This window comes from Poecile atricapillus, chromosome Z (genome assembly GCF_030490865.1).
Source record: "Poecile atricapillus isolate bPoeAtr1 chromosome Z, bPoeAtr1.hap1, whole genome shotgun sequence".
Taxonomy (NCBI): domain Eukaryota; kingdom Metazoa; phylum Chordata; class Aves; order Passeriformes; family Paridae; genus Poecile; species Poecile atricapillus.
In genome coordinates, this window is record NC_081289.1 from 71,301,337 (window position 1) to 71,328,920 (window position 27,584).

Sequence of the window (27,584 nt, forward strand, 5' to 3'; positions counted from 1 at the left end):
TGTGCACAGGCACAGTTATAGATGTAATCAGTAGCAGCCTCAGTCATCAGGGACAGAGGAGAAGGCATATTCCATGCTGAAATTCATAAAATTTGTTTGGGATATTGCCTCAGATCTAGAAAGAGAACTCCAATCTTAGTGAGTTTTAGTTAATTTTACTTACAGCCCGGTGACAAGGATGGTAACAGCTTTTGTTTTGACTATTTATGATGCATCAATGAGTTTGATACATCCAGTTGTTGCTTTGGGACTAAATCATGAAGAGACCATACTATATCCTTCTGAGCATGGAATGTGGGCATGGAAAGTTGAAGGAAAGTGGCAAACCATTAATTTAGAACCCTCTTCAACGAAAGAGAATTTTGGGTTTATATGTGAAGATAATGTAAGTGATGATAAAAATACTTGTTTGGATACAGAGCAAAGCATTTGAAATGCATCCCATTAATCAAACAACCCTGCTTGTGTATAAAGGACAAGGTTGTGTCTGCATTAGGACAGGATGCCACACTATAATGGTAAATGAGATCATTGTCAATGAAACTCAATTTAATTTGTGCATTTGTAACTTTGTCAAAATTGAAGGATGTTATTTTTCCTACCAGGCACCTATCGTATTGCACCAACATATAAAGGTGAACTTGACTACTGTGCAAGAAATCACCCGTGCCTATAGGGAAGAACTTAACTTTAGTTGAACAATTATTGAAACACAACAAATTGAAGAAATTAAAAATGAAGGGAAGAAAGCTTTGATTACAGTACATCATGACAGAGAATATACAGAGAGTATTAAAAAAGTTAGAAGAAAGCCCATCCCATCATTGGTGAGATGTGCTTTTTGGGTGGTCACCAACTGCAACTGGTGTGCTTAATACCTTGGTTCACCCAATTGTTGTTTTGCTTATTTTAATTAGTATACATTCGACTCTGTCTGTTATAATTTATGTTTGGAAATAGAGAATGCTGAAGCAAGTAGCAGCTTTGACTCCAATATCAAGAACATATGGTACAGTCTTAAAGGACACCTACCACACAGCTTTGCTTTGAAGAAGAATCTGTATAGTAGTAAAAGAATTTACTAACCTTGAAAAAGGAGTGGGAAAATGAATCATGATTTTTGAAGGGTTAAGATTTAGCTGGAGGTAGAAGAAATTTATAATGATCAAGATAAAAGTCCAATAAGGAAATAGTAAGTTAATGATTATTAGATGCTTAAGCCAGAGCTAATTGTTATATTGTTTGCTATTATGAGCTTGTTTATAGAGGAAAATGGAATAAGTGAAGCGTTAGAAGAACAGATTGAAACCAGAGAGAACAATGACCATCACCTGGACTCAATACCAATCAATCACCAAGCAGGGGGCCTTGGATCGTGCCAAAGGGTCACAGGGACCTGATGAAAGCCTTAATTCTTCCTTCGAGGACCACTGACCCAATTAGAGACCACTGACCCAAATCAAGGGACCTGCACACGCACGAAGGACCAATAGCCTCATTTTAGTACTGAATGGGGATGGGAGGTGCTGAGGTTATGCATACTTATTGTATGTGAGATTTTGGGAAATAGAGGGAAGAGAACCTTGTTTGAGGTGGTCACACCTTTTGGGGATGATTCCGACGCTGCCCACCGGTGAATAAATATACCACTTTCTAAATTTTATTAGTTAGAGGGTCTTTGTCCGTGGTCATATTGGTTTTTCATCACTCACCTGCACTTTGTTACTAGAAAATATCAGCAAGATACTTCCAGATAGATCACATAGTATGGGAACTGACAGTGGTCAAATAAGAGATTTTTAGGCTTCAGGCATTAGCTTGAGCCTGTGTGAAACTAAGTCACACGACTTTCCAGTATTGGTGATGTGTTAGTTTAATGACCAATGAGAGTTTTACCTCTTGGACCTTCTCAGAGCTGTCTATAAAAGAAGATCAGGAATAATAAAAGGTGCTCTCTTGTTCAACCCAGCTGGAGAGTCTGTGTCATGCTTCTGCCATTCTTGATATAGTGTGACAACACAGATCTGTAGGAAAAAAAGGTTTGTATAACACAGAAAATGTAAAATCCCAGAAAAGCTGCTAAGTACATGAGAAGTGCCCTAGAGACCTCACAGTAAGTCTTAATAACAATACTTAATTAAAAAGCAAGCAACAGTAAGACACAAGCCCCATAAACACTGCCAACAATATTCAACCCATTCCCTTTCCTTCCCTTTTCTCTACTTTAAAAGAGAAATAAACTTGAACACAAAGTGAAACCTTAAAGAATGGCATAGCTTAGCCTCTGGAGCCAGCTGACTTATTGAAAAAGGGGTTTTTTCCTTCCTAAAAACACAATGATTTCTGGGGAGAAAGGCCACATAAGCTCACTTGCATTAAAATTACTCAGAAAAGAACAACTCTTCCTTCACACAAATACTGACATGTTTTGTAATAGGTATTTCTATTGTGTTTCTAAATAAAAATGTCATGATCCAAAAGTTACAATTAAACAAACAAAAAAAAATCCTACCTTGGTATTCTTTCAAATAAGCACATAATTTGAAGATGGCATTTCTGCAGAAAGTGTATTTTGGCCCTGGACTGTGGTAAAACAAAGACTTGCTTTATGATGGTAAATGACTACATTCTGGGAATTTCTTCATCAGTAAGATGGATTTATTATCTTTTAATTAGCTCCCTGTGGCTAGCATCAGATAGTCCTTTCAGAATGCCCTGCAGAGAAAGTGGAGCTGAGAGACTTGATGCACGCTCCAGTCACATCTAAATACCTGCAGCAACTCCATCAAACTGAGCAGTGGACAAGCCACTGTTAATGGTATTCATTTGTAAACATTCAAATCCTTGCAGGGGGATGAATATTGGTCCTTTTTAACAAGACTGCAGTGTGAACAAATGTCACTGAACTCAGAAGAGGCAGCTGGTGACTCGGGACACTCACCCTCTCATTCGCATTGTGGAAGTTCAAGATCAGGGCTTCAACGTTCTCTCAACAATCTCATTGCATTCAACAACAACTCATACAAGAGCACACAAAACTCTGTCCAAGGTAATCCTTCCAGGGGAACGTTTGGCTCTTTGGCAAGCACATGGCCGTCTGCCATTCTCTGGTGTAAGTTTAGGAGGATGGGCAGCTCGCTCTGGAACACAAAGAAAAATTAATTGCTGCATCTGGGCAATGTTAAAATCAAAAGAGATGCATCATATGTGTGGTAGCAGGGCTGGATGTGGCTGAAAACAAGCCTGCAAAGTTCATTCTCACAGCTTTGCAAAATTCCCCAATTCATTTCTAACGCTTGCAGTTCTAATATTGCATAATATAGCAGCAGAGTAAGAAAACATTTCATAAAATTTATCTAATTACACACAGTAGGTAAATAAAAGAGGTGAATAAATCCCAGTCCTGCAGGGGCCACAACCATGACCTGGCACAGATAAAAATCTCTATGCTCTTGGTGGATGCAGTTCATTCAGCCATGCTAATACTTTCAGGTGCATTCAAACTGTGCCTAAACACCTGCACAGCACACAGAAAATTGTCCAGTTGGCTTGGCAGCACAACCCACTCTAAATTATTTTAAGAATTTGTTTTGCGTGGTTATATATGATTGGACAGCTGGCCAAAATAGGCCTACAGTTCCATCAGTCCAACTCCCCAAGCCATGCCTCATTTATTTACAGTGAATTAATCAGTGGTGCAATAAACTGGATCAAGTTATAAATAAATTTAAGCAACAGCAGCATGCAGTAGAAATCCAATTCTTCATACTTTTAGCACATACAAGCAACTTTGAAACTTTATTAAGATAATAGAAAGCTGTATCTCAAATGCCATGAAGATAAAGGATGTAAACCATTGTATCAGTACAGTCATAAATCAATATAAGATTATCAGACTGGAGTGGAAAGAACATATTCAAAGGTCATAAAAGTGGTAGAAAATATGAAAAAATACTGAATTTGTCAGGAAAGCAGGAAGGGAAAATGAAGGGAAGAGAACACCCTGACATTTTCACACAATTTTAGGATGAGTATAGCAAAGACCAACAGCAATATATTAAATGTCTTCTGTGCTTAGTTTCTGCTACAGTCTTCTGCTTTTTTCATTTTGGGAAGCAAAATCAAAGCTGTCTCAATGGAGTAAACAGGATCACATACAGGCACTCCCACTTCCCAAAGAAATACAAATACCTTTTTGAAAAATGCAAAGCCATCCAAGGCAATAAATACCTAATCTCATAAGGGAACCACTAATACAACTCATCCAAAAATGAATATATTTATTACCTGCCCAGGACAGTCCTGTAATCTGAAATCCTTTGAGGAAAATAATTAAAACAACCAGCTGTATGAATATGACAGTGAGACAATCCTTGGGCTTTTTAACCTTTCAATAGCATAACATTAATTCTGAGTACACCATTAAATACTCTTAAATACTGTTTCCCTTTCCAGAAATCTTTCTCATGAATGGAATTCTAGTCATGTATAACATATATTTTATGAAGAATTAGAAATAAAAAGGAAAACTCTTTCCACAACAACAACTAGCAAGCACTTAAGGTTTCTAGATGAACATTTTCAGCTTGTTCTTTTGTTTAGTAGTTAGAACTAGCAATCATCACTGTCTGACAGGGCAGATAGTTGCTTTTCTCTCTTTGTATTCCTTTTGCGCCTGATGAAATTACTTTTCCAGGCTAACTAGAAAATGTCTTTTAATACATTAATGCTTGCATGGAAGAAGTTGTTATTCTCCCGAAAGAAAAAAGAAGATTCAGTTTCTTATTTACGTTTCCTCACCACTGGGCCTTCAGAGAGTGACTATGCTACCCTGTGGCTTCCCTGGGGGGGAAGATAAATTTGTTACTAAAACACAAGAAACTGAGAGTTATCTGTTGTATCCTTTACAAACTAAAAAGCAATTGCAGAGAAAAAAAAAAAAAAAAAAAAAAAAAAAGTGGGGCAGAAAACCAGTAAGTCGGGTTTGGGGAAAAACAAAGGTAAAAAGAAATTGCTAGAAGAAATACCCCAAGATAGTCCTTTGGGAGTTATGTTAGCTAATTGGGATATTACCCCAAGTACAAGGAAAAAGGATAGAGGAAAGATGATTAATTTTTGCATGATCGAATGGGCAAACAAGGAAGTAAGATCTGACCACGTTTGTTGGCCTAGATATGGTTCTTTTGAAACTTGGATTTGTCAGGCTTTAAACGTCTTTGTAAATTCAAAAGAACCGTTTAATGCAGAGGAGAAAGAATATGCAGCATGCTGGATATTGGGGGACACAAACTCTGAGAAAGTAAAAATTCTAGAAATATCAGAATTCTCAAAGACAAAACAAGAAGAAGAAAGGAAAGAGAAAAGCTGGGACCCTTTAGAAGTGTTACCCCCTCCTCTCCTGCTTGGCCCCCCGCCTGCTGCAGACGTCCCGCTGGGGGTCCCGCCTGCCCCGGCTGCAGCCGCGTGGCTCGCACTGGGCACCCCGCCGGCCCTGCCGGGCGTTCCATCTGCCCCGGCCCCGGCTGCTTTGCCCGCACTGGGCACCCCCGCTGTCCCACCCCCGGCCACTTTTCCCGCAGCTGCCCCGGCCATCCCGGCCCCGGTGGCTGTGTCCGCGCCGGCTGCGCTGGGCACCGCTGCTCCTGCCCCAGGAGACACGTGCAGACTGTCCACGCCCCGCTTTGCTTCCCGCCGAGAGACTCCGCTCTCTCGGTGGTTCCGCTACCAGTTCCTGCCTACGGCCCCCCCTTGGAGGACTCAGCGGCGGGACGGATCCCTGCCTTCACCATCCCATCAACCTCTGCCATGGACGCAGTGGTCCTAAAGAATTTCTCCCTTAACGGAGAGGTACCATAGCAAAATACAGGAAACTTAGTTCAAAAGCGGGTTTCCCCTGACTCCTCCCCAAAACAATACAGAAAGGCTACTAGTTTATTCCCATGACGAGAAATCCCAATGGGAGGGGGAAATACGGGACTTGTAAATGCCCCTTTGACTTCCTCAGAAGTCAGAGATTTTAAAAAGGAGCTAAAAGGGCTACTAGAAGATCCTAGAAGTACAGCAGAGCAATTGGAGCAATTTTTAGGTCCCAACATATTTACTTGGGAAGAAATGGAATCAATAATGAAAATTGTATTTTCCCAAGAGGAGAGACAGATGATTAGGGTCGCTGGCTTGAAAATATGGGAAAAGGAAAACCAGCAAGGACCACCAGGGGACCAGAAAATGCCAATGGTACCTCCCAATTGGAATCAAAATGATGAGGCAGGACGAAGAAATAGGAATGATTATCGTAATCTGATAATCAAAGGAATAAAAGAGGCAGCACCTCGAGGGCAAAATGCAGAAAAAGCATTTGAAGGACAACAAGGAAAGGAGGAGACCCCAACTGAATGGTTAGAAAGACTCCGGAGGGATATGAAACAATATTCTGGGATAGATCCTGAGACAATAGCAGGGCAAACCCTTTTAAGAGGTAATTTTGTCACCCATGCCTGGCCAGACATTAGGAAAAAACTGGAAAAAATAGAAAACTGGCATGACAAACCTTTAAATGATTTCTTCAAAGAAGCTCAAAAGGTTTATGTAAGACGAGATGAAGAAAAAGCTAAAGAAGAAGCAAAAATCCTGGTAGCAGCTATGGGAGAAAGTAGTTTCCAGAGAAATTTGGAAATTTGGAGCCTCTAAATCCTACCCCTAGGCATCCAGGGTTTAGGGGCAGGGAAAAGGAAAAACACAAAACCTCAGTACAAATAGAATCCCAAGAGCGCTTTAAGAACACCTGTTATCACTGTGGGGTGAAAGGGCACTACAGGAGAGAACGTCCTCACCTATTGAAGGACCAGAAAATTTTCCAAGAAATAGGCCCAGAAGAAGAATAGGGGAGTCATAGGCTCTATTTTCTTGGGGACAAATACCATCTGGAGCCTGTGATAACCTTAAAAGTAGGTCCCCAGGAGGAAGAATTGGAGTTTGTTGTTGACACGGGGGCAGAGAGGACCTGTCTATTACGGATTCCAACAGGTTGTGATGTAAGTAAAGAGACTGTAAAAGTAGCAGGGGCAAAAGGAGAATGTTTCACAGGTCCAGTCATCAAAGATGTGGTGATTGAGGGAGAAACTAAAATTTGGATGGGGAATGTTTTGTTAGTCCCTGGAGCAGGTAGCAACTTACTGGGGAGGGATTTACAAGTGAAGCTAGGAATAGGAGTTATACCTGAAGAAGGGAAAATGACTGCCAAAGTTCTAAAATTGAACCTAGAGGATGAAGATAAAATAAACAAAGAAGTTTATTGGGCTGGGGAAGGAAATAGGGGAGGACTGGATATTGACTCCATAAGGGTCACAACTGAGAGAGAAGAATGCCCCATACGTGTGCGTCAGTATCCCACACGCTTAGAAGGAAGAGAAGGTTGAAAAGCAGTGATAGAAGGACTAATAAAAGATGGGACATTAGAACCTTGTATGTCCCCTCATAATACCCCTATTCTCCCCGTAAAGAAACCTGATGGGAATTACAGATGAGTACAAGACTTACGGGAAGTTAACAAAAGAACTCGGACCCGTTACCCAGTAGTTCCAAATCCTTATACCCTCCTAAGCAAAGTTCCACCCCAGCACCAGTGGTTCAGCGTGGTAGATCTTAAAGATGCTTTTTGGGCTTGTCCATTAGCTGAGGAAAGCCGAAATATCTTTGCTTTTGAATGGGAGGATCCCACTACTGGGAGAAAGCAACAACTGAGATGGACAAAATTACCACAGGGGTTTACTGAATCTCCAAACCTATTTGGGCAAGCTTTAGAAACAGTATTACAAACTTTCCCCACTCCTCCAGGAATACAAATTATCCAATATGTTGATGATCTTTTGTTATCAGGGGAAGCTGAAGGTGAAGTTAAAGAGGCTAGTATAAAACTTTGGAATTTCCTTGGGGAAAAAGGACTAAGAGTATCAAAAGGTAAATTGCAATTTGTAGAATCAGAAGTAAAATACCTCGGACATTTAATAAGCAAGGGTAGCCGAAAGCTAAACCCTGAGAGGATGGCAGGAATTCTATCTCTCCCCCCGCCCCCCCCCTCTTCAAAAAGGGAGATTAAGAAAGTGCTTGGATTATTGGGGTATTGTAGATTATGGATCGAAGGCTATACACAAGCAGTAAAATTTTTATATGGGAAATTGGTAGAAGGTGAAGAAGTAAAGTGGACCCACGAAGATGATAGCAAATTAGAAGAATTAAAGTTAAAACTAGCCTCAGTATCAGCTTTAAGCTTGCCATCATTAGAAAAACCCTTTTATCTGTATGTGAATGTGGAAAGCGGAGTAGCTCATGGAGTTTTAGCCCAGGAGTGGGGGGGAGTAAAAAACCCAGTAGCATATTTGTCAAAAATGCTGGACCCAGTGAGTCATGGCTGGCCAGTATGTATTCAATCTGGAGCAGCTACTGCAATCCTAGTAGAAGAGAGCCGTAAACTTACTTTTGGAAGCAAACTAATTGTGTACACACCTCATGCAGTCCGAAATGTGCTAAACCAGAAAGCTGAGAAATGGTTCTCAGATTCTAGAATGTTAGAAACTGAAGCAATCCTAATAGACAGCCATGATTTGACACTAGAAGTAAGTAAAAGTTTAAACCCAGCTCAATTTTTGTATGGAGAACCAAAAAGTGACTTAACTCCTAATTGTTTGGAAATGATCCAATATCAGACTAAGGTTCGGGAAGATCTTGAAGAACAAGCTCTCTCAGAAGGGGAAATAATAAACGTAGATGGCTCTTCCAGATGTTTACATGGGAAAAGGATGTCAGGTTATGCAGTAGTTGATGGGAGAAACATGCAAACTGTCGAGAAAGGAAAATTACCCTCAAATTGGTCATCTCAAACTTGTGAATTATATGCTCTAAAAAGAGCATTAGAACATTTAGCACATAAAAAGGGACCCATCTACACTGATTCAAGGTATGTCTTTGGAGTGGTACATACTTTTGGAAAAATCTGGGAGGAAAGAGGATTACTGAATTCAAAGGGAAAAGGATTGATACATGAAGGAGTCATTTTAGAAGTTTTAGAAGCATTAAAACTGCCTGAAGAGATAGCAGTAGTACATGTTAGGGGTCACCAAAAAGGAATGACCTCAGAAATAAGAGGAAATAATTTGGCAGATCAAGAAGCTAAAGATGCAGCAGAACATGGGATCAAAAGAGTTCTGTTAATTCTAAGTCCGGACATGGAAAAATGGACAATTCCCAAATTCAGTGAAGCAGAAGAAAAGCAGTTAAACAAGATAGGGGGAAAACAGGATGAGTGTGGAAAATGGAGGCTCCCTGATGGAAGACAGTTACTTAATAAGTCACTCACTAGAAAAATACTAGAAGATATGCATCAAAAAACTCATTGGGGCACTCAAGCTTTGTGTGATCACTTTTTAAGGAATTATGGGTGTGTTGGGATTTTTGGAGTGGCAAAACAAGTAACTGAGAGATGCATAACTTGCCAGAAAGTAAATAAAAAGGTAGTGAGACAAACAACATTTGGAGGTGGTGAGTTAGCCCTCCGACCATTTCAAAGTATCCAAGTTGACTTCACTGAACTTCCCCAGGTACAAAGATGGAAATTTTTATTAGTCATAAGAGATCATCTAACCCATTGGGTGGAAGCAATTCCTACTGTCAAGGCCACAGCCAATGTGGTGTGTAAAACCCTTTTAGAACAAATCATTCCCAGATACGGGATGGTTAATAGAATAGACTCAGACAGAGGAACACATTTCACATCAAAAGTCTGTCAGCAAATAACTCAAGCCTTAGGAATAAAATGGGAACTACATACCCCATGGCATCCCCAGAGTTCAGGTCGGGTAGAAAGAATGAATCAAACTCTAAAGAGAACTTGAACAAAATTAATCATCGAAACACAAATGTCATGGGTAAAATGCCTACCTCTAGCTTTACTGAGGGTTCGAACACAACCTCAATCAGATTTAGGAGTGTCACCCTATGAGATGATGTTTGGGTTACCCTTTCTGACCACCCAACATGAAACTGCTACCTATGAAGTCGGCGAGACAAGTATCAAAGAATATGTGAAAACAGTTGCAAAAACACTTCAGAATTTGCGGCTAAAAGGGATAATTCCTCAAACCACACCTTTAGACTTTAAAATTCATGATATCCAACCAGGGGAATGGGTATTGGTAAAAACATGGAAAGAACAACCCTTAACTCCACAATGGGAAGGTCCTTTTCAGGTACTGCTGACAACGGAGGCTGCAATCCGGACCAGGGAACGAGGGTGGATCCACGCCAGCAGAATCAAAGGACCTGTGAAGAAACCTGAGGAGTGGACTGTAAGTTCTGAACCGGGGGATACCAAATTGACTCTAAAGCGGGGACCGGGTGGTAATGAACTGGGAAAATCCACATGATCCAAGGAATGTACAGAGAATAGCACCTACCTGAGAAGGAAGGCCAAGCTTATACCAGTGGTTTCAAGTGCTGCCTGAACAAGCCTTAAAACATCTCAGATACCCACTTTGGGAAGGAATACTCCCACCTCAAACAGGGGGATCCGGACTGTTTCAAATTAAGAAATTCCCAAGTTCTGCCTCTTGCCTGTGACTTATACAAAGAGGAGGGAGAATTACAACTCCCAGCAGTGCCATACCATATACCCTGTCTCAAACATCCTAGTACAAGACATGCTAGCTGGGTTAAATGTAAGTGTTTAAATTGTAAGGAAAATTGGTATTGTAGTACACACAATTGTCGTTCTCTTTGCATGAAATGTAGAGTGCTAAATCGATCCTCTCTCCAGACTGAATTAAGAATAACTGAAATAATAACTTTGCTTTGTGGCTGGGAATTATTAGTGCCTGTTGAGTGGGAAATACCTGAGGAACAGTGGGAAATTACAATTAAGAAGTGCCAAAAGCTATTTGCCTGGAAACTGACAAAAAGGAGTTGATAAGGAAATAGAGGGCAAGAGCGGCTTGGCTGCTGTAGTTGCCACCTAGAAGATACTATACACCTGCTATGGGTAGCAACCCCATAGGCATGGGAGATGGGAATACAAGCCATACGGGACCTCTCTTATGTAATTTCTCTTTCCTTGCCTCCTTTGGGCTCAATTCTCTATGGATATAACTTTTCTCTAGTCTCTCAGCCTCCTTTGGGCTGAATTCTCTGTGGATACTCCCTCGTGGGGAGTTCCACTTACCTCAGTCTTTATGATTGGAAGAAAACTCCCGAGCTCATTAGAATCTTGTTTCTCGTGTTTATTAACAGGTGGTCACAAAACTTAACAGCTCTCTCCAGGCTGGTTACAAGGTTAATCTTTGCAATTTGGAACATTTCTTTCTTCTGATGGTACAAACAAGGCTTTGTGGCACACTTCATGTCTGACACACAAAATGGCCCCGAACTACGCAGTTCTTTTATCTTTAGACCTATTTTTACCCAATTAACAAGAGACATGTATATTATTTTTCTTAATGACCCAATGACCCATCACCTCTGTGATGCACTGTGGCATTTTCTATCCAATCACTTACTATTACCCAAAAACCCCAAGGAGAAGAAGATGAAGAAGAAAGAAGAAAGGACAAGGGACAACACCCTAAATCCTCCATCTTGTCTCCTGTTCTCTAAACTATTTTTTTCACCCAGTGATTTAAGAAACTTTCTAATCTACACACCTACCTTTCTTATCTAACTTTAGCATTTGTTTTCATGTATCACTATGAAAACATGCTCATGAATTTCATATTATATGAAATCCAGTGTTTTCTTGAATCTTAGAACTAAATATTAAAAACAAGGGCACACAGTCTGTATCTCAGACTCCAACATGTTACTCCTTTTTTTGTTGCTCATTTTTTGTCTTTTCTCTTTTGGAATACCAGCAAACACGTGCCATAAATGCTACCGAAAGCTGTATATGCAAAGACACCGAGGTTCCTTTTTTGTCACTCATACCCGTAGCAACAGTCACTGTTATAACCCATCCAAACTAGGTCACTGTATGCATAATGGGAAAAAATATTGGGTTACAGAAAATTTGGGATCAAGTAGTAATAGGTTAGGAAGTGAATGTCCAAAAGGGGAGAGATGGATTTGTTTTACACATATTATTGGGAGCAAACCCCAAGATTTAGGAAAAGAACAACTGATAAGCAAAAAGGCAAAACCAGCACAGCAATCTAATCCTGTGTCAGTTTCACTTCAAGATTTGTATACAAAACTGGAACAACAATTAGAAAAAGAAATAGATATCTCAAGACTGGGAAAAAACCAGTTTGTGGAGTTGGGAGAGAGAATCAGTAAGGAACTTAGCATCACTAACTGTTGGGTATGTGGAGGGGCTTTGACCCTTCAGAAGAATGGCCATGGAAAGGCAGCAGTTTAGGTCCAATTGAACTCCTAAAATGGAACCAGACAATTACAAAGAGAGAAAACCGTCCTGAAGGGTGGATTTTAAGCTCAACAGTGATAGGAGAAGAATGTCTCTGGCGCACGGGGAGGAATTTCCTTAATGAAGTAGGAAATACTCCCTGTAAGAGATATAAAGTTAGTAATGGAACTTCCACATGGTGGGTCCCAGAAGAACCAACTTGGTACTGGGCTCCCAGAAACACAAAGGAAGGAGATTGCATATATAATAATGAAACTAAACTGTTTCAATGTAAGGATAAAGGCAAGAATCCTTACTTTAGTATACCTGAAATCTCCAAACTCTGGGAGAACTTAAATCAACAGAAAATTGATTTTTGGAAAGCACCAGATGGCTTATTTTGGATATGTGGAAAAAGAGCATAGCCAAAACTCCCCCCACGATGGAAAGGGAGTTGTACTTTGGGAATTATACAGCCAGGATTTTTTCTTCTGCCAGGACCAAATGAAGACAAACTCGGAGTGCCAGTATATGAGGACCTAAAAAGAAGCAAAAGGGAGGAGATTGGAGGATTTCAAAAATGGGGAGATGAAGAATGGCCCCCTGAGCGCATATTGGAAACCTATGGGCCAGCCACCTGGGCACAAGATGGGAGTTGGGGATACCCAACCCCAATTTATATGCTAAATCGCATCATAAGGCTCCAGGCAGTAGTAGAAGTAATAACAAATGAAACTGCTTGGGTAATAGAATTAATATCCACTCAGCAACGTCAAGCCAGAGCTGCAATATATCAGAACAGGTTAGCTTTAGACTGTTTGTTAGCTGAAGAAGGGGGTGTTTGTGGGAAATTTAATACATCAGATTGTTGTTTAAAAATAGATGACAACGCGGATGCCGTTCTGGATATAGTCAATGATATCAGAAAAATAGCACATGTACCAGTTCAAAAATGGGACCCAATGCTAAAAAGCAGTTGGTGGGATAATCTATTGGGAAGAGAATGGTGGAAAAAGTTAGGCTTCTTCCTTTTGTGTGCTACAACTGACTTGATATTTCTTCCTTGTTTAATCCCCTGCTTTATTCAGCTAATCACCAGAGCAGTTCAGAGTATGCAAGTGATAACAATGCCTATAGATCCAAACTTGACTACATCTAGAGCGGCACAAAAAATTATGGTGTTAAAGAGACAGAACAACATAGAAGATCCTCTTGAAGAAGCCAGATTAATTTGGGAAAAAAATGAGCACATGATAAAGGCTAGAAGACAAGAAATATTGCTCAAGCCAAATGATTCATGAAAAGAAAAAGGGGGGTTTTGTTATAGATACATTTTATATTGTTGGCTTTTCACAAATATTAAAATGAATGTTATGTGTATAAGAATGAGAAATTTTGTTGTAATAATATAGTTTTCTTTATTTCTGTTATTGATGAAATTTAGAAGTAGTAGTATAATACATATATGTTAGGTTATGGCCTAGTATTAAAATAAAAACTGCCTTTGTTTGTATAACCCAAAGACTGAGGGAAAAAAAATTAGCTAGAGACTCATGCCTTTGTAAACTATCTTATCCAGATGAAGACAGCAGTGACCAGAACTCTGGGGGGAGGAATTTATTGCATTCCTGATATCAGAGAATGTAAATCTCAATGGCGCCAAGAGGATTGATCTATTGGGAAGGGGGCAAGAGAAAACTAAACAGAAGAACACCAAAGATCCTAAGAAGAATGTATGAATATGTATGAGAATTTATGGATATGTAGTAGGATTCTGTTTTTAAGGGACAATCCTTTGTTAGTAAGGTGTGCTCTCTTGGCTGAATGCAGAGACACCCGGCCGTATCTGTATACTTTATTTTTTTCTCCTAATTGTTTTTTTTTTATTAAACTTTTAAATTCTATAAAAATTATGTGAACCTCGTTTTTCACATTATCCCATTTGTAAACCTTGTACCCCTTGTTTATTCCGATGGTTATTAGTAATGTTAATTACTTACTGGTTTCTGAAGTGTTTTAAAGGGTCTTATGATACACTCCTCTAGCCCTTTCCCTTACTTCCTTGCTGCTATGTAACAAAGCTGCTCCCATGGGGACCGGGCCACACTAACAAAAGATATCCATTAGAAAGGTATGCCACAGAAACTGCGCCCAGGGATGCTGTGCCACACTAGAACAAAGAAAGTCCCATGAAGCTGTGCAACCGAGTAATATGCAAACTAAGGCGTGCAGGCCACCAAAACAATGAGCTAGCAGAGGAATAAAAGGACAAGAAAACATATTCTAGCAAGCTATGATGAAAGATCATCTCCCTGCATCACCTAAGCCTGCTTAGAAACCCTCTTCCTGCATCACCATGACCTCAAGAGGATTGGAAGGGACTGACCTCCCCCCTAGACAATGAAACAGAACAACAGGCCTCCCAGCTACTGTCATGAGGAGGGAAGCCCCAGCTCTGCAAAGTGGGTTGCAAAGCTGAATTGTGCCTCCTCATTGGAGCTGCCAGAGTGGGAATGGCCGTGGTGCAAACAACCCCTTGGGCCCCCCAGCCCATAGAGCTGAATCCTAATAAAGGCATCAAACAGGAGTCTGGTTTCCTGGCCAATTTCTTTCACTTGCATAAAGCAACATCCATTCATGGTGCAGCACTTTAGCTTTGATGTCAATGCTGACAGAATTGCTGCCCCTTCCTGCTGCTGCTGACCCCGGAGCCGCCGCGCTGTGCCCGCAGCCCCGGCTCTGACGCGCTCGTCCCCGCCGAGTCTGGCCCGTGCCGGGCCCGCGCCGGGCGCACGCGGGGCTGAGCGCAGCGCCCCCCTCAGGCCGCGCGCCGCCGGCGCAGCCGAGGCCGTTGCGGCGCGGCCGTTGCGGCGAACAGTCGGAGACAGGTCGGGACCATGGCGGAGGTGCCGCTGCCCGCCGGGCTCAACGCCAAAAGCTTTCCCGCCAAGCTGTGGCACCTTGTCAATAGCCCCCGCGTCCTCTCTGTGCGCTGGGACAACCAAGCCCAGGGGCTGCTCATTGACCGCTCCCTCTTCGAGCGGGAGCTGCTCAGGCCGGGCGGCGACCAGGGGCCAGCCCCGCACACCTTCAGAGCCACTCAGTTCCGCAGCTTCGTCCGCCAGCTCTACCGCTACGGTTTCCGCAAGGTGCTGGGCCGGGCTGGCGCGGCTGCGCCGGGTGGTGCCGGGGCCTGGCTCCACTACACAAACCCCTGCTTTCGCCGCGACTGCCCCGAGCTCCTGCGCCGCATCAAGCGCCGGACCGCGGCCAACAGGCAGCCGCCGCCGGCGGGCGGGGACAGGCGCAGGTGCTTCCGGCAGCTCCCGAGGGCGCGGCCGCTGCCGGACGGGCGGGCGAGACGCAGTGGCTTCAAGGCGCTCCCCAAGGAGCGGCCGCCGCTGCCGCCCAGGCCCCTGCCCAGTGGCTTCCTCCTGCTGCACAGGGAGCGGACGCTGCCGGACTGGCGGGAGCTGCGCAGGCCCCAGCCCGGCCGCTTCCAGCAGCGCCCCAAGGAGCGGCCGCTGCTCACCCGGCGCCCGCCCTGCGGCTTCCACCTGCTGCACAGGGACCGGCCGGGGCCGGCCCGCTGCGAGGGGCCGAGCCGTTTCCAGGAGCTCTACGGCGAGCGGCCGCTGCCCGCCGAGCGGGAGCTGCTCCGAATCCCGCCCTGCGACTTGCTCGGGCTCCACGGGGAGCGGCCGCTGTTTCTCGGCCGGGAGGGGCCCCCCAGCCACTTCCAGGAGCTCTATGGGGAGCAGCTGCCTCTGGCCGACCGGGAGGTGGTCAGGAGCCAGCCCTGCAGCTTCCAGCAGCTCCACAGGGAGCAGCAGCCCCCAGCCTACAACCCACCAGGTAGGAAAAGAATTCTAGCCTTGCTTTTCCAAAAGGTCATGAGAAGTGGCGGTTGGAAGTGTTTTCCCACAATGCTGTGTCATTCTGAGACAGAAATTGTCAAGCCTGCTAGGAAGGGGGTCCTAGAAGGCGAAAAGGTTCTCTGCCTGGTTTTCCTGTGATGTTGCATCCAAGGCAGCAGTAGAGCTCTGCATCCCAAGGCCACCTTCTGGAGCCTGACCACAAGGTGTTTGGATTCTTGCAGCCACTCCGGGCACGTCAGCCTCCAGTGCTCCACCTGACAGTGCCGCCTGTGCAACAGCATCAACGGCCTCAGCAGGGAGCGCACTTAAGGAAGAGGAATCTCCACCGCTGGATCTTGGCCTAGCTGTGGAGAAAATGATTCGGGAGATCAGGAGATCCCTGTCTGAGAAGTCTCCCTCTGCTCAGGTAACCCCACTGGATGGGAATAAAAGGGGCTGGACCGAGAGCTCTGTGGCTCAGAAGCACCACCTTGTGATGGATTGCCTGAGCGCTTGGGTGGGGTGGTGAGACTCCCAGCCACAATTGTGTGCTTTGTGTGTGGCTTTGCAGCACACAGCCCTGGGCAGTGCTGGGAACGAGCTCTGCCCTTACTGACAGCTGTGTTGGCAACAAGGAGAGCCCCTGGCTTTCTGCTGGCTGATTTCTTACAGCTCGTGGGGTAAGCCAGGGTCAGAGCATGAGGGCACATGCCCTCATTCGGTGTCTTCTGGTTTTCTGCGTTCACGTTTTGCCTCAGAGGTCATTTTGTAAAAGCTTCCACTTAGCCTTGGCCATGGAATCCTGATTTGAAAAGATTTATCATGTGAACCGTGTGGGCTGTTCCGCCCCCCCTGCCTCTGCTCCCTGCCCTTTGGGAGTGGAGAAGGGTTATTGTAGCCCTGATGTGATTCCAAGAAAACACTGAGTGATCTTTGGGTTTCTTTCTTCCTGCTTTTCATTCAAGGGGAATATTCATGTTGCCTCCGAGTCCTCAGGAGGGGAACCCGTGAACGAGGCTGCAGCAGAGGAAGCTTCATCTGGCACCGAGAACTGCGGTGACAGTTCCCCAGAGCCTGAGGAGCCTGGTAAGGAGAGAGCCCACATTGGTTTGAGCCCCATTGGCCCATGGCTGCTTTGAGCCTGTCCCTGGCAGGAAGGGAGATCAGGAGAGTTGAGTTCTTGTCGGCAGGCTTGGTGCTTCCTGCTGCCTTTAGTTCGAGTCCTGCATTGGCACAAGCTCCTCAAGCCCTGCCCTCCACACTTTTCCAGAGGCTCTGACACTGAGTCCTGTGCTATGACAAGAGAGCTGGGAGTAAACCTGACCTTGTGGGAGCTGTGTCACCAAGCTGGGTGTCCCAGTTTTGTGCTGAAGTCCATGGATCAATTTTCTGCAGCGTGACAGGGGAAACCAGGCTGAGCACCTCTTGCAGTAACAGGGAGAAAAAAGAGTGAAAAATGAGGGCAGAAGTCCAAATCACTGACTGTACTACCAGTTTGCTGGTATCTGCCCTGAGACACAAGGAAAACAAAGAGAGCAGAACATCAGAGGCCAATTAATGGAAAAATGACAACTCCGGTAACACAAGAAAAAGCCTGAGGGACCCCAGATCAGCGAGACTAAGAGGAGAGAGGAAGCCCTTTGGATCCAATCCTCGGCCAAGTCGGTGCAGCCTGCAGGCCTTCTAGGGAGCTCTTTCCCTACCAGCTTGTCCTGTCAGAGCTGATGGTCAAGCTGGAGCATCTACTGCTCATTGTAGAGGGCAGTTTGTAGATCTGACATCATGGAGCTGCTTCATGATTCAGCTCACAGCACCCTTCAGCCTCAGCCACTGCAGTGAGGCCTGAGGTCTTTCTGTCAGCACAGAGAAAAGAAACAAGTCCGGGCTTCTTTGTGGCAGCTGGCACCGCCTGTGTTTCAAGCTCTCGTGCGTGCCATTTGCACTGTGGGAACCGAGACTTTATTGAGATACTTGAATGCTTCACACAGTTTTGGAAACTTGGAAGGATCCCTGTTCTTGAAAGAGCAGGCTTCAAATTCCCAAGGGAGAGTCTGCCTTTCAGACCATCTTCTCCAGTCCCTGATAGGACAATGGCTGCCCAAGGGAAACAGGGCCCCACCCACAGGGGCCAATATTGACTCCGTGTTCCCTTTGCTTCCCAGATGCCTGAGAGACGTCTCCTGGAGGGCTGCCCTGCACGGCAGGAAGAGACAGAGGGAGGGCCTGTGACCATCAGGCAGGCACAATCCCTCTGTTTTACCTGTATAGCTTTCTGTAGTTCTGTAGTTCTACTTAGTAGTGCTTATAGTTACGTTTATAGATTCTAATGCTCTGTTTCTATAGATTGAATTATTTAATATATTTATATATAATATAGATTCTATAGAAGCTCTCTGTTTAGAGATCTGTCTAGTTAAGTGTAGATATAGATAGTTAAAGATGTGATATATTTTTTATATGGAATTGCATTTATAGATTTTCTGATTGAAATTTATATATGTCAAGAGTAAAATTAATATACATATATACATATATAGACAGTTCTATTTATAAATGCATATAGGTATATTTGAAGGGAAATATAGATGTTCAGAGGGATAAGTTTCCGTTTGTGTAGCCTTAGGCTGCATTTTAACCTCTTTCCCCCCTCGGCTGCCTTTTTCACCTCTTCTTTTTCCCCCTGCGCCCCCTCTGTCCCCTCTTCCTGTGCTGGGTCCGAGCTAGGGCCGGGCCCGGTGGAGCAGCAGTTCCAGCGCCAGCTGTCCCTGGAGCGGTGGGAGCTGCCGGTGGCCCCAGGCACTGTCCCCTGAGGAGCTGCTGAAGGACGGTGAGACTGAGGGGGCCGAGGAGGCGGTGACGCTGAAGGGACGGTGACCTTGAGCTGCTGGGGGCACTGAGGGCTGTGGTGGAGCAGAGTGCGATGGTGGCACTGAGGTGACAGGGAGGTGGCACAGGCAGAGGGGGGTGCCGGCTCTGAGGGGACAGAACGGGTCAGAAGGGACTGAGAGGGGTGAGAGGACTGCGAGGGGCTGAAGAAACTGAAGGGGGGGCTGGGGTTTTGCCGAGAGGACGGCGGGGCTGAGGGGATGGAGGGGCCAGCAGGGAGCACAGAGGGGTCAGGGACTGCAGCTCTGCCAGGCCTTGGAACCAATTCCAAAGCCTCCACTTTTGCCACAGCTGCCCTGAAGACCTTGAGGCCAGCCAGACACTGCCAGGAGCCAGCAGGGAGAAGCTGAAGGCCACGAGCAAGAGCAGCGAACAGGGAGCTGCTGCTGCTGCCACCCCGAGAGCCTGGGTGAGGCCACAGGGCCGGTGAGGCCGCGCGGTGCTGAGGGTGGCGTGGGCTTTAGCCATGGGCGCTGCCCGGCTGGGCAGGAGCAGCCTCTGCCCATGCTGGGGCTGCTCAGCGCTGCTGCCCCGGCCGGCACAGGGGCTGTCCTTGGGCAAGGCAGCAGTGCCGGCAGGGCCCGGGAGCTGTGCCGGGCTGCCGGGGGCTGCGGGACAGTCCCGCCGCGCCTGGGCTAGCCACACACTGGCCCGCTCAGCCTGCTTGTTCTTTCAGCCCTCCTGGGGAGGCTCTGAGGTTTTCCCTTCCCTGCTGGAAGGGCAGGTGCTGCCAAGGGAAAGGTCCCAATAATGACTCGGTGTTCCCTTTGCCTCCCAGATGTCCCATCTGCTGTCCTTGTCCAGGAGAGCTGCTCTGCACGGTTGGAAGAAACTGAGGGAGAGGCTTTGAAGATGGGGGGGCTGAGTTCCCTCTGTTTAAAGAAGAATGGACTTAGGCATAAAGAGGGATAATTATGTGGCTATTTATATATGTATATATGTATATTCCTATTTGTATAGAAATATTTCTATATATATGTTTTTCTATTTATGGATATATTCTTTGTACATATGTATGGATATATACACATACATGTCTGTAATTTTGTACGTATATGTAAGTATACATATATGTTGCTATAGTTGTGTTAAATTCTATCTCCTTATACCTAGGAGATACAGTTGAGTATATTTCGACTGCTACAATTATAGTTATTTTGCTCTTTAAATAGGTATATTAGTATTTGCATAGGTAGATATGTGTATTTTTATATTTTTATCTGTATGTTAACATTGGATATGGATTGATATGATATGGAGTAGTAGAATTGTAGAATTCTGTCAGCTGTGATGACCACTATTTGTATACTGTTATTTAGAGAGGGAAAGTATATTTTTGTATTTCTATATGGGCCGTATGTTTTTAGTAATATGTAATAAATGGTTAAACATCTAATTGATTTTTATGTATAGTGAGTTTTGTTGTAGAGGCTGGAAATAAATTATCTTTTCTTAACATAATTTAAGTTGGTACTTGTATATTTGTATATTCTTACATAACAATATTTGTATATTTTTACATAGCATTGTTCTAATAATCTAATAAATGCCTTTTTTGACCCTTAAATGAGATTTCCATGGTGTAATGTATTGTTAGCGCAGGTGTAGCCATTTGTAATTGTAAGATGGGTGTCTGTGAGGGAGGGCAGGAGCCTCCCCCGGAATGAAAAATGTAGACCCCCCCCTCCCTCCAAATTATTATAATTCTGAATTTTGAAATGAAGGGGCTCTCAGGTAAAGATCTGGCGATAGGAAGAACAGCTTTTGACTGGTATGTACAACAAGGCAAACAAACAACTCGAACTACAGCGTTACCAACCAAACAGAACCAGGGAGCTCGTGACAGCCCTCTCAGCTGAGACGGGAAAGGATAGAAGAGAGGCTTTGCTTCACAAAGCCCCTGCAGGCAGTTGATCCCGGTAGCCCAGCAGGGCTCTGAGGAACACCCACCCAGCTGCAAGAGCAGGAATGAGCAGAGATGCCGGGCCGGTGGCTGAGGTGTAGCAGCAGCTCCGCGGCGGTGGCTGGCACTGCCGCACGTCCCGGCAGGACAGGGGCTGCGAGGCCCACAGGAAAAGAAGCAGCAGCAGCAGCAGCATCTCCATCTGGGTTATGGCAAATTCCTTTCCCCAAGCAACAACAGCCCCTCAAGTGTGTCCTGCTCTGCAGCTGAAGAAACCAGCCAGCCCCCACCTGCCCCCGCCCTCCCTTTTTCCCTGGGCCACCTCCCCCCTGGGCCCAGCCAAACTCTTTGTCTTCTCCAACACCCAGTAAGTATGAGCAGTCAGGTTTCCCTACAGCTAGTTAATGGGGAAAACACGATAGGTGAGAAGGAACAAAAGGAAGGACACCTAACCAGACACCTAACCCCCAGGACAGTCACATAGCTGGGTGCATATCAGCAAAAATTGTGTCTTCCTACACTGCAAGGAGATCTTGCTGGCACTAGAGCGCACAGGAGAGTTGCAGCTGAAACACACACTAATTTATTGCAGATATACTGAAAATATTAATAATTTCTAATAGCTCCTCAAAAATAAGTCAGTATAGACTGCTTTAATGTTGCCCCTGCTGCATGTAATACCAGAAGAGCAGTGAAAAAAGATACATTTACGTAAAGCATATTTCACTGCCAGAACTGTCTGTTCTTTAACATGGAACAGGTAAGTATCCACTAGTAGGAAAAACACTAAAGTTGCATTTTCAAAGTGGTAAAAATTATTGTGATTCAAAAGTTACACTGCCCTATAGGAAAAAGGAAAGATACGGGGCCTAAAGCGATCAGACCTGTACATTGACACACGTTCTTTACAAATTAGTTTTAAATGGGAAAGAAGTAATTTTTAGGAAAAAAAAAATCTTGATTGAAAACCATATACCACAGTTTGAAGAATTTTTCTTTCCTAAAAATTACAACCTTTTCTGTGGCTAATTTTTAAACCAATTTTTGGCCCAAACACTGAAATGCAATATCCATCATTTACCTTGAGGTGCTTGTGTCATTAAATTCTACCAGTACTGTAGAAAACTGGGGAAGGCTCATGCTGCCACACACAAGAGAAGCACGTTTCTTTTGAAGTGTCAGTATCCTTCAAACACAGCCAAGGGCAGCTCCTCATTCTTAGCCACGGAGTACTGTGGAAAAGTCAATGTAACCGTAACTCTACTACAGGGGCGACTAAACAGTCCAATGGACCATCCACTTTTCAACCACCTGCCTCCTTCTCTCTAGTAGGGCACAAGGCCAGTATTCGTGTGTTTCTCGTGCCTCACCCAGATGACAAAGGAGGTCCTCAAAAAGAGGCCTTTTCTGGATGGAGCAGCACAAAGACGGACATGTGGGAAATAAGGGCCATGAAACATGAAGAAAAATGTCCCTTCTTTTCTGAACTCCTATTTTCTCCTTTGTCCTGGGGTGACTTTATGATACTGGTATCCTCAATCGCCTGGTTTATGTTCTATATTAACTTCTGCACCTTTAAGACTGGCTCTGAGGGTGAAGAGGGGGAAGAAGAAGCACACAGTTTGTGGTGAAAGAAAACATCACTCCCCCACATCCTGCTGCTGGACTGTGGTGTCTGCAGCATGGACAGACAGCAGCACAGAGCTTCTCTTTGGCTTTTAGTTAGTTTTAGCTAGCTGAGGCAGAGGAGTTCCCTGGACCTTTTTAAAATTTTTTTCCTGGATCTCTGCAAACCTGCTCTGGACTGAAAAACACCCAGACAAATCCCAGGAGCTCACGCCTGTGGCCCACCGGGGCCTGGGCTTCGGCATTTTCTGGCACCGGAGACTCTGATAAGAACCTGAGTGAGCTGAGCTACACCACATGAAAAGGACTTTTCTTCCTAGATTTGCCATCCCGTTGAACGGTGAGAGGTTTTATTGTTTATTATTATTCAATTTTCTGTTAAATAAACAGATTTTTCCACTTCTCTCCAAGGAAATTTCTTTTTTTTTCCTGGACCAGTTGCGGGGAGGGGTCATTTGAATTTTGTTTTTCCCTGGGGAACCCCCATTTGGAGTTTTTCTCCCAAATTCACCCTAAACTAGAACATCCTTATAATAAATGGAATTGATTCATGCTAACTAAATGGTAACTGTTATTAAAGTGATTATTTGAAGCAATCAAAAGAATCAGTGTTCCAAGAGAGATGCACCTCTTTACAGATGGGACATGGTAAAACTGAGGTACAGGATGTAGTTTGGGTGATGCCCCAAGACGAAAATGACCTTGAGAGGGACCAAATTAGAACCACTTTAGGCATTGGGCCTAAAAATCAGTAAATATCAGACTAATGAGTAGACTCACGTAACACAACGCTTAGTATGCAGGCGCAAACCTGTAAGGTTATCCAAAGAACAACGAGGAAGAGGAGAAGCCTTCGCCAAAAGACCACCAAAGGAAGGCTGAAGACCCCCTAACAACAAGTGAAGCGTGCGCCGTGAAGAATTGTGAGGTAAAGTCAGAAAAATTGGAACTGAGAGGAAACTTACGGGAAATATTCATGAATATGTCTAAGCATACAGCATATAAGGTTAGCTTGAAGTGCTTTGTTTTGTACGTGAGGCAGGGTGGGAAGCCTCCGCACCCTGGTCGGTTTTGGACGTGAGGTGGGGTAACAAGCCCTCCCCGTACCCCGGTTGGTTTTGCTTATGCTGTAATCGTACTGAATTCCTGGCAAATTCTATCTATCAATTGTCATGTTTTTACTAAATTGTATTATTTTCCTGAACGCTATTCTTTTATACCAAATTACTATTCAATTGACTGAATCATATTCATTTTTACTTAAACTGCCATTAACCCAAGAAACCTAGTTGTCAAAATTCTAATTTTATTTATAACACTTTGGTGCCAAAACCTGGGAACTCAAGTCCAAGGGAAGAGCATCTAACCATGGGAAGGAGCTCCTTACCAATCATTTCAGGTGGTCCCAAGGTTAGCTCGTGCTCCCTTGGAAATAGGAGTTACAATTAGGATCAAGCATAAGCAAAAGAAGCTAGCTGTAGCAAGGGCTCAGAAGAGCTCCTGTAGGAGTGCCAGCCAGAGATGAAGGTGCCTGTAAAATGTCTTGTGCAGAAGAACTGCGTGGGAAAACGGACTGTGTGAGTACCACGGGCTTGGGCCGGGGGGGCAGCTGTGCGCCTGTGTGTATGTGTGGAGTGTCTGAGATGGGGGCTGGGCAGCCCAGAGCCCTGAAGTGAGAGTGGGCCTCCAATGTACCGAGTTTTCGGCTCTCCGTGAGGATACAAGCTGGGAAAGGAGGGGAGTGAAAGAGAAGAACGAGTAAAAATCCCTGGGAGGGACGGGAGGGAGAGTCCCAATTTTAAAACCCACGGAAAAATCCTCAGGGAGAAGGGAGCGATCTGATCGCTGAGTCAAGTGACTCAGGAGGAGAGTGACTGAGTCAGGTTCAATTTTCTTGAAAAAGAGAAATAGTTGGCAACTTAAGTATGTAGATAAGAGGGATTGCAAATAGAAGTAGCCAGAAAGAAGTAGTTGACGGGGGGGGAACAAATTGAGAAAGAGAGAGAATTAGGCGGGAACCAAATAGTTGGCAAAAGACAGGATAGTGCAACAGAATAATATTTAGTGAGGCTGGAAGTTGAACCACAGACCAAATGAGTGGGATCAAGATTCTCCTGGTACCGGAGATTTCTTGATTAGTTGCTGCCAGAGATGGGTTTAAAGGAGAAGAAGTCCTTAAACCCAGGGGCTGCAAATTATAAGGGGAATTCGCAAGAGCCCAGGATATCTGAGAACCATGAGGGGGTTTCTCAGGGGGGGAGCATTCCTCAGGACAGCCCACTGGGGATGATGGTACGATTTGAAGATACATGGGAATCCCAGAGAGGAAAAAGTCAACAGAAAATAATTCATTATTGCATGTTTAAATAGACAAAAGAAATGATCCAAAAAGATAATTTAAATTGGCCAAAATTTGGATCGTTTAAAGATTGGATTTGTTAAGCTTTAAATCAGTATGTAAATTCAAAAGAAGCTTTAAATCAGGAAGAGACTGACTATGCTACCCTGTGGCTTCCCTGGGGGGGAAGATAAATTTGTTACTAAAACACAAGAAACTGAGAGTTATCTGTTGTATCCTTTACAAACTAAAAAGCAACTGCAGGGAAAAAAAAAAAAAAAAAAAAAAAAAAAAAAGTGGGGCAGAAAACCAGTAAGTCGGGTTTGGGGAAAAACAAAGGCAAAAAGAACTTGCTAGAAGAAATACCCCAAGATAGTCCTTTGGGAGTTATGTTAGCTAATTGGGATATTACCCCAAGTACAAGGAAAAAGGATAGAGGAAAGATGATTAATTTTTGCATGATCGAATGGGCAAACAAGGAAGTAAGATCTGACCACGTTTGTTGGCCTAGATATGGTTCTTTTGAAACTTGGATTTGGCAGGCTTTAAACGTCTTTGTAAATTCAAAAGAACCGTTTAATGCAGAGGAGAAAGAATATGCAGCATGCTGGATATTGGGGGACACAAACTCTGAGAAAGTAAAAATTCTAGAAATATCAGAATTCTCAAAGACAAAACAAGAAGAAGAAAGGAAAGAGAAAAGCTGGGACCCTTTAGAAGTGTTACCCCCTCCTCTCCTGCTTGGCCCCCCGCCTGCTGCAGATGTCCCGCTGGGGGTCCCGCCTGCCCCGGCTGCAGCCGCGTGGCTCGCACTGGGCACCCCGCCGGCCCTGCCGGGCGTTCCATCTGCCCCGGCCCCGGCTGCTTTGCCCGCACTGGGCACCCCCGCTGTCCCACCCCCGGCCACTTTTCCCGCAGCTGCCCCGGCCATCCCGGCCCCGGTGGCTGTGTCCGTGCCGGCTGCGCTGGGCACCGCTGCTCCTGCCCCAGGAGACACGTGCAGACTGTCCACGCCGCGCTTTGCTTCCCGCCGAGAGACTCCGCTCTCTCGGTGGTTCCGCTACCAGTTCCTGCCTACGGCCCCCCCTTGGAGGACTCAGCGGCGGGACGGATCCCTGCCTTCACCATCCCATCAACCTCTGCCATGGACGCAGTGGTCCTAAAGAATTTCTCCCTTAACGGAGAGGTACCATACCAGTGGCAATTAAAGTCTGCAAGTCTCATCTGCGTAGTGAAAGAGTTAAATATTGCCCAGGCCAGGGCTAGGTATTCATGGTGTCGGATTTCAGCTCAGCAGCAACTGGAAGGCAGTGGATGGTTTTCAGCCTGGAGCCGTCTGTGCGGGCCATGGGGACGAGATAGCAGCAGCTGTGGCCCGGCCCAGCCCAAAGCTGGAAGCCACTGCAGAGCCCGGCCCCACCTGCAGCTGGGGAAGGCCCCTCAGTCTCCATCCTCTGTCCAGGAGCTGCTGGAGTCTGGGTAAGCCTGGAGCCAGGGGAAGCTCCACAATCTCCATTCTCCACCCAGGAGCCGCTGGAGTCCAGGTCAGCCCCCTCCCACCAGGCCGGACAGGCCGCAGCGGAAGCAGAGGCCAGCCGGAATGCTGTTACCTTTCCAGGCCAGTAACAAAAAGAGAGCCAGAAGTTCCCAGGCTTAGGTTTAAAAAGCGGTATTCACAAAAGTGATCTTACTTTTTAGTGGTCAAAAATGGTGTCAGTTCAGAGAAATGGCCAGCTATTGGCTTGATCTCAAGCAGAGAAGAAACTCCCAGCAGCCTCTCTCAAAGCCTTCACTTCCATGTTTTCTACTTTTTTTTTTTTTTTAAATGCCAAACCATCACAGTGGACCATGGTCTCTTGGTCCACTAACATTATTTGCTCCCCACATGAGGAAGTTATTGAACGCCAGTCAAAGTCATCATCAAAGATCACATCCATCCATTTGGAATTTTGATGAGACTTGTAATGCTAATGTGCATTTACCATCATTGGCAACTCTCATAGCAACATCTTTCCTTTTACCAGAGGGAATGGCTGCCACGAATGTGAAAAATAAAGCTCGTCTTGCCTGTTGGGGAGACAAACAGTTGCATTTGACTAAGAAAGTGTTGAGTGAGTTGCTAACTGATGCTGATAGTATTAGGCATGCCACCACGCAGAATCGTGCAGCTATAGATTTTTTGTTACTAGCACATGGACATGGGTGTGAAGAGACAAACAGTTGCATTTGACTAAGAAAGTGTTGAGTGAGTTGCTAACTGATGCTGATAGTATTAGGCATGCCACCACGCAGAATCGTGCAGCTATAGATTTTTTGTTACTAGCACATGGACATGGGTGTGAAGATTTTGAAGGAATGTGTTGTTTTAATTTATCTGAGCACTCCCAAAATATTCATAAACAATTGGCAGGACGACATGAAAACATGAAGCCTATTAGAGAAAGACATGATCCTTTTTGAGACTGGCTTGCAAGCTTGGGTTTAAGGGGTTGGTGGCAGACCTTGGTCAAGAGGGCAATAATGTTACAGATTGTATTTCTAAATTTTCTGCAGATTCTTCCTTGCTTGTTACAATGCCTAAATGTTACATTA

At 44.8% G+C, this 27,584-nt stretch overlaps 1 protein-coding gene and 1 long non-coding RNA gene across 2 annotated transcripts; both read left to right on the forward strand.

Annotated features, from left to right (window-relative positions):
• The first annotated feature begins 15,279 nt into the window (after positions 1-15,279).
• LOC131572601 (uncharacterized) lies at positions 15,280-18,656 on the forward strand. Its single transcript, XM_058825846.1, has 4 exons — positions 15,280-16,237; positions 16,482-16,666; positions 17,205-17,325; positions 18,402-18,656. The coding sequence occupies exons 1-4, from the start codon at positions 15,280-15,282 to the stop codon at positions 18,407-18,409; spliced, it is 1,272 nt and encodes a 423-aa protein (XP_058681829.1). The 3' UTR covers positions 18,410-18,656.
• Positions 18,657-18,677: 21 nt separating this feature from the next.
• LOC131572930 (uncharacterized) lies at positions 18,678-19,991 on the forward strand. Its single transcript, XR_009276087.1, has 3 exons — positions 18,678-19,066; positions 19,417-19,534; positions 19,904-19,991. It is a non-coding gene; the product is annotated as an uncharacterized LOC131572930 (long non-coding RNA).
• Positions 19,992-27,584: the final 7,593 nt, after the last annotated feature.

Excerpts from the sequence above, each read along its gene's own strand:
- LOC131572601 (XM_058825846.1), top strand. The coding sequence starts at position 15,280 with ATGGCGGAGGTGCCGCTGCCCGCCGGGCTCAACGCCAAAAGCTTTCCC. Across the intron at positions 16,238-16,481 it reads CCCAGCCTACAACCCACCAG|CCACTCCGGGCACGTCAGCC; the intron begins GTAGGAAAAGAA and ends GGATTCTTGCAG. Across the intron at positions 16,667-17,204 it reads AGAAGTCTCCCTCTGCTCAG|GGGAATATTCATGTTGCCTC; the intron begins GTAACCCCACTG and ends TTTTCATTCAAG.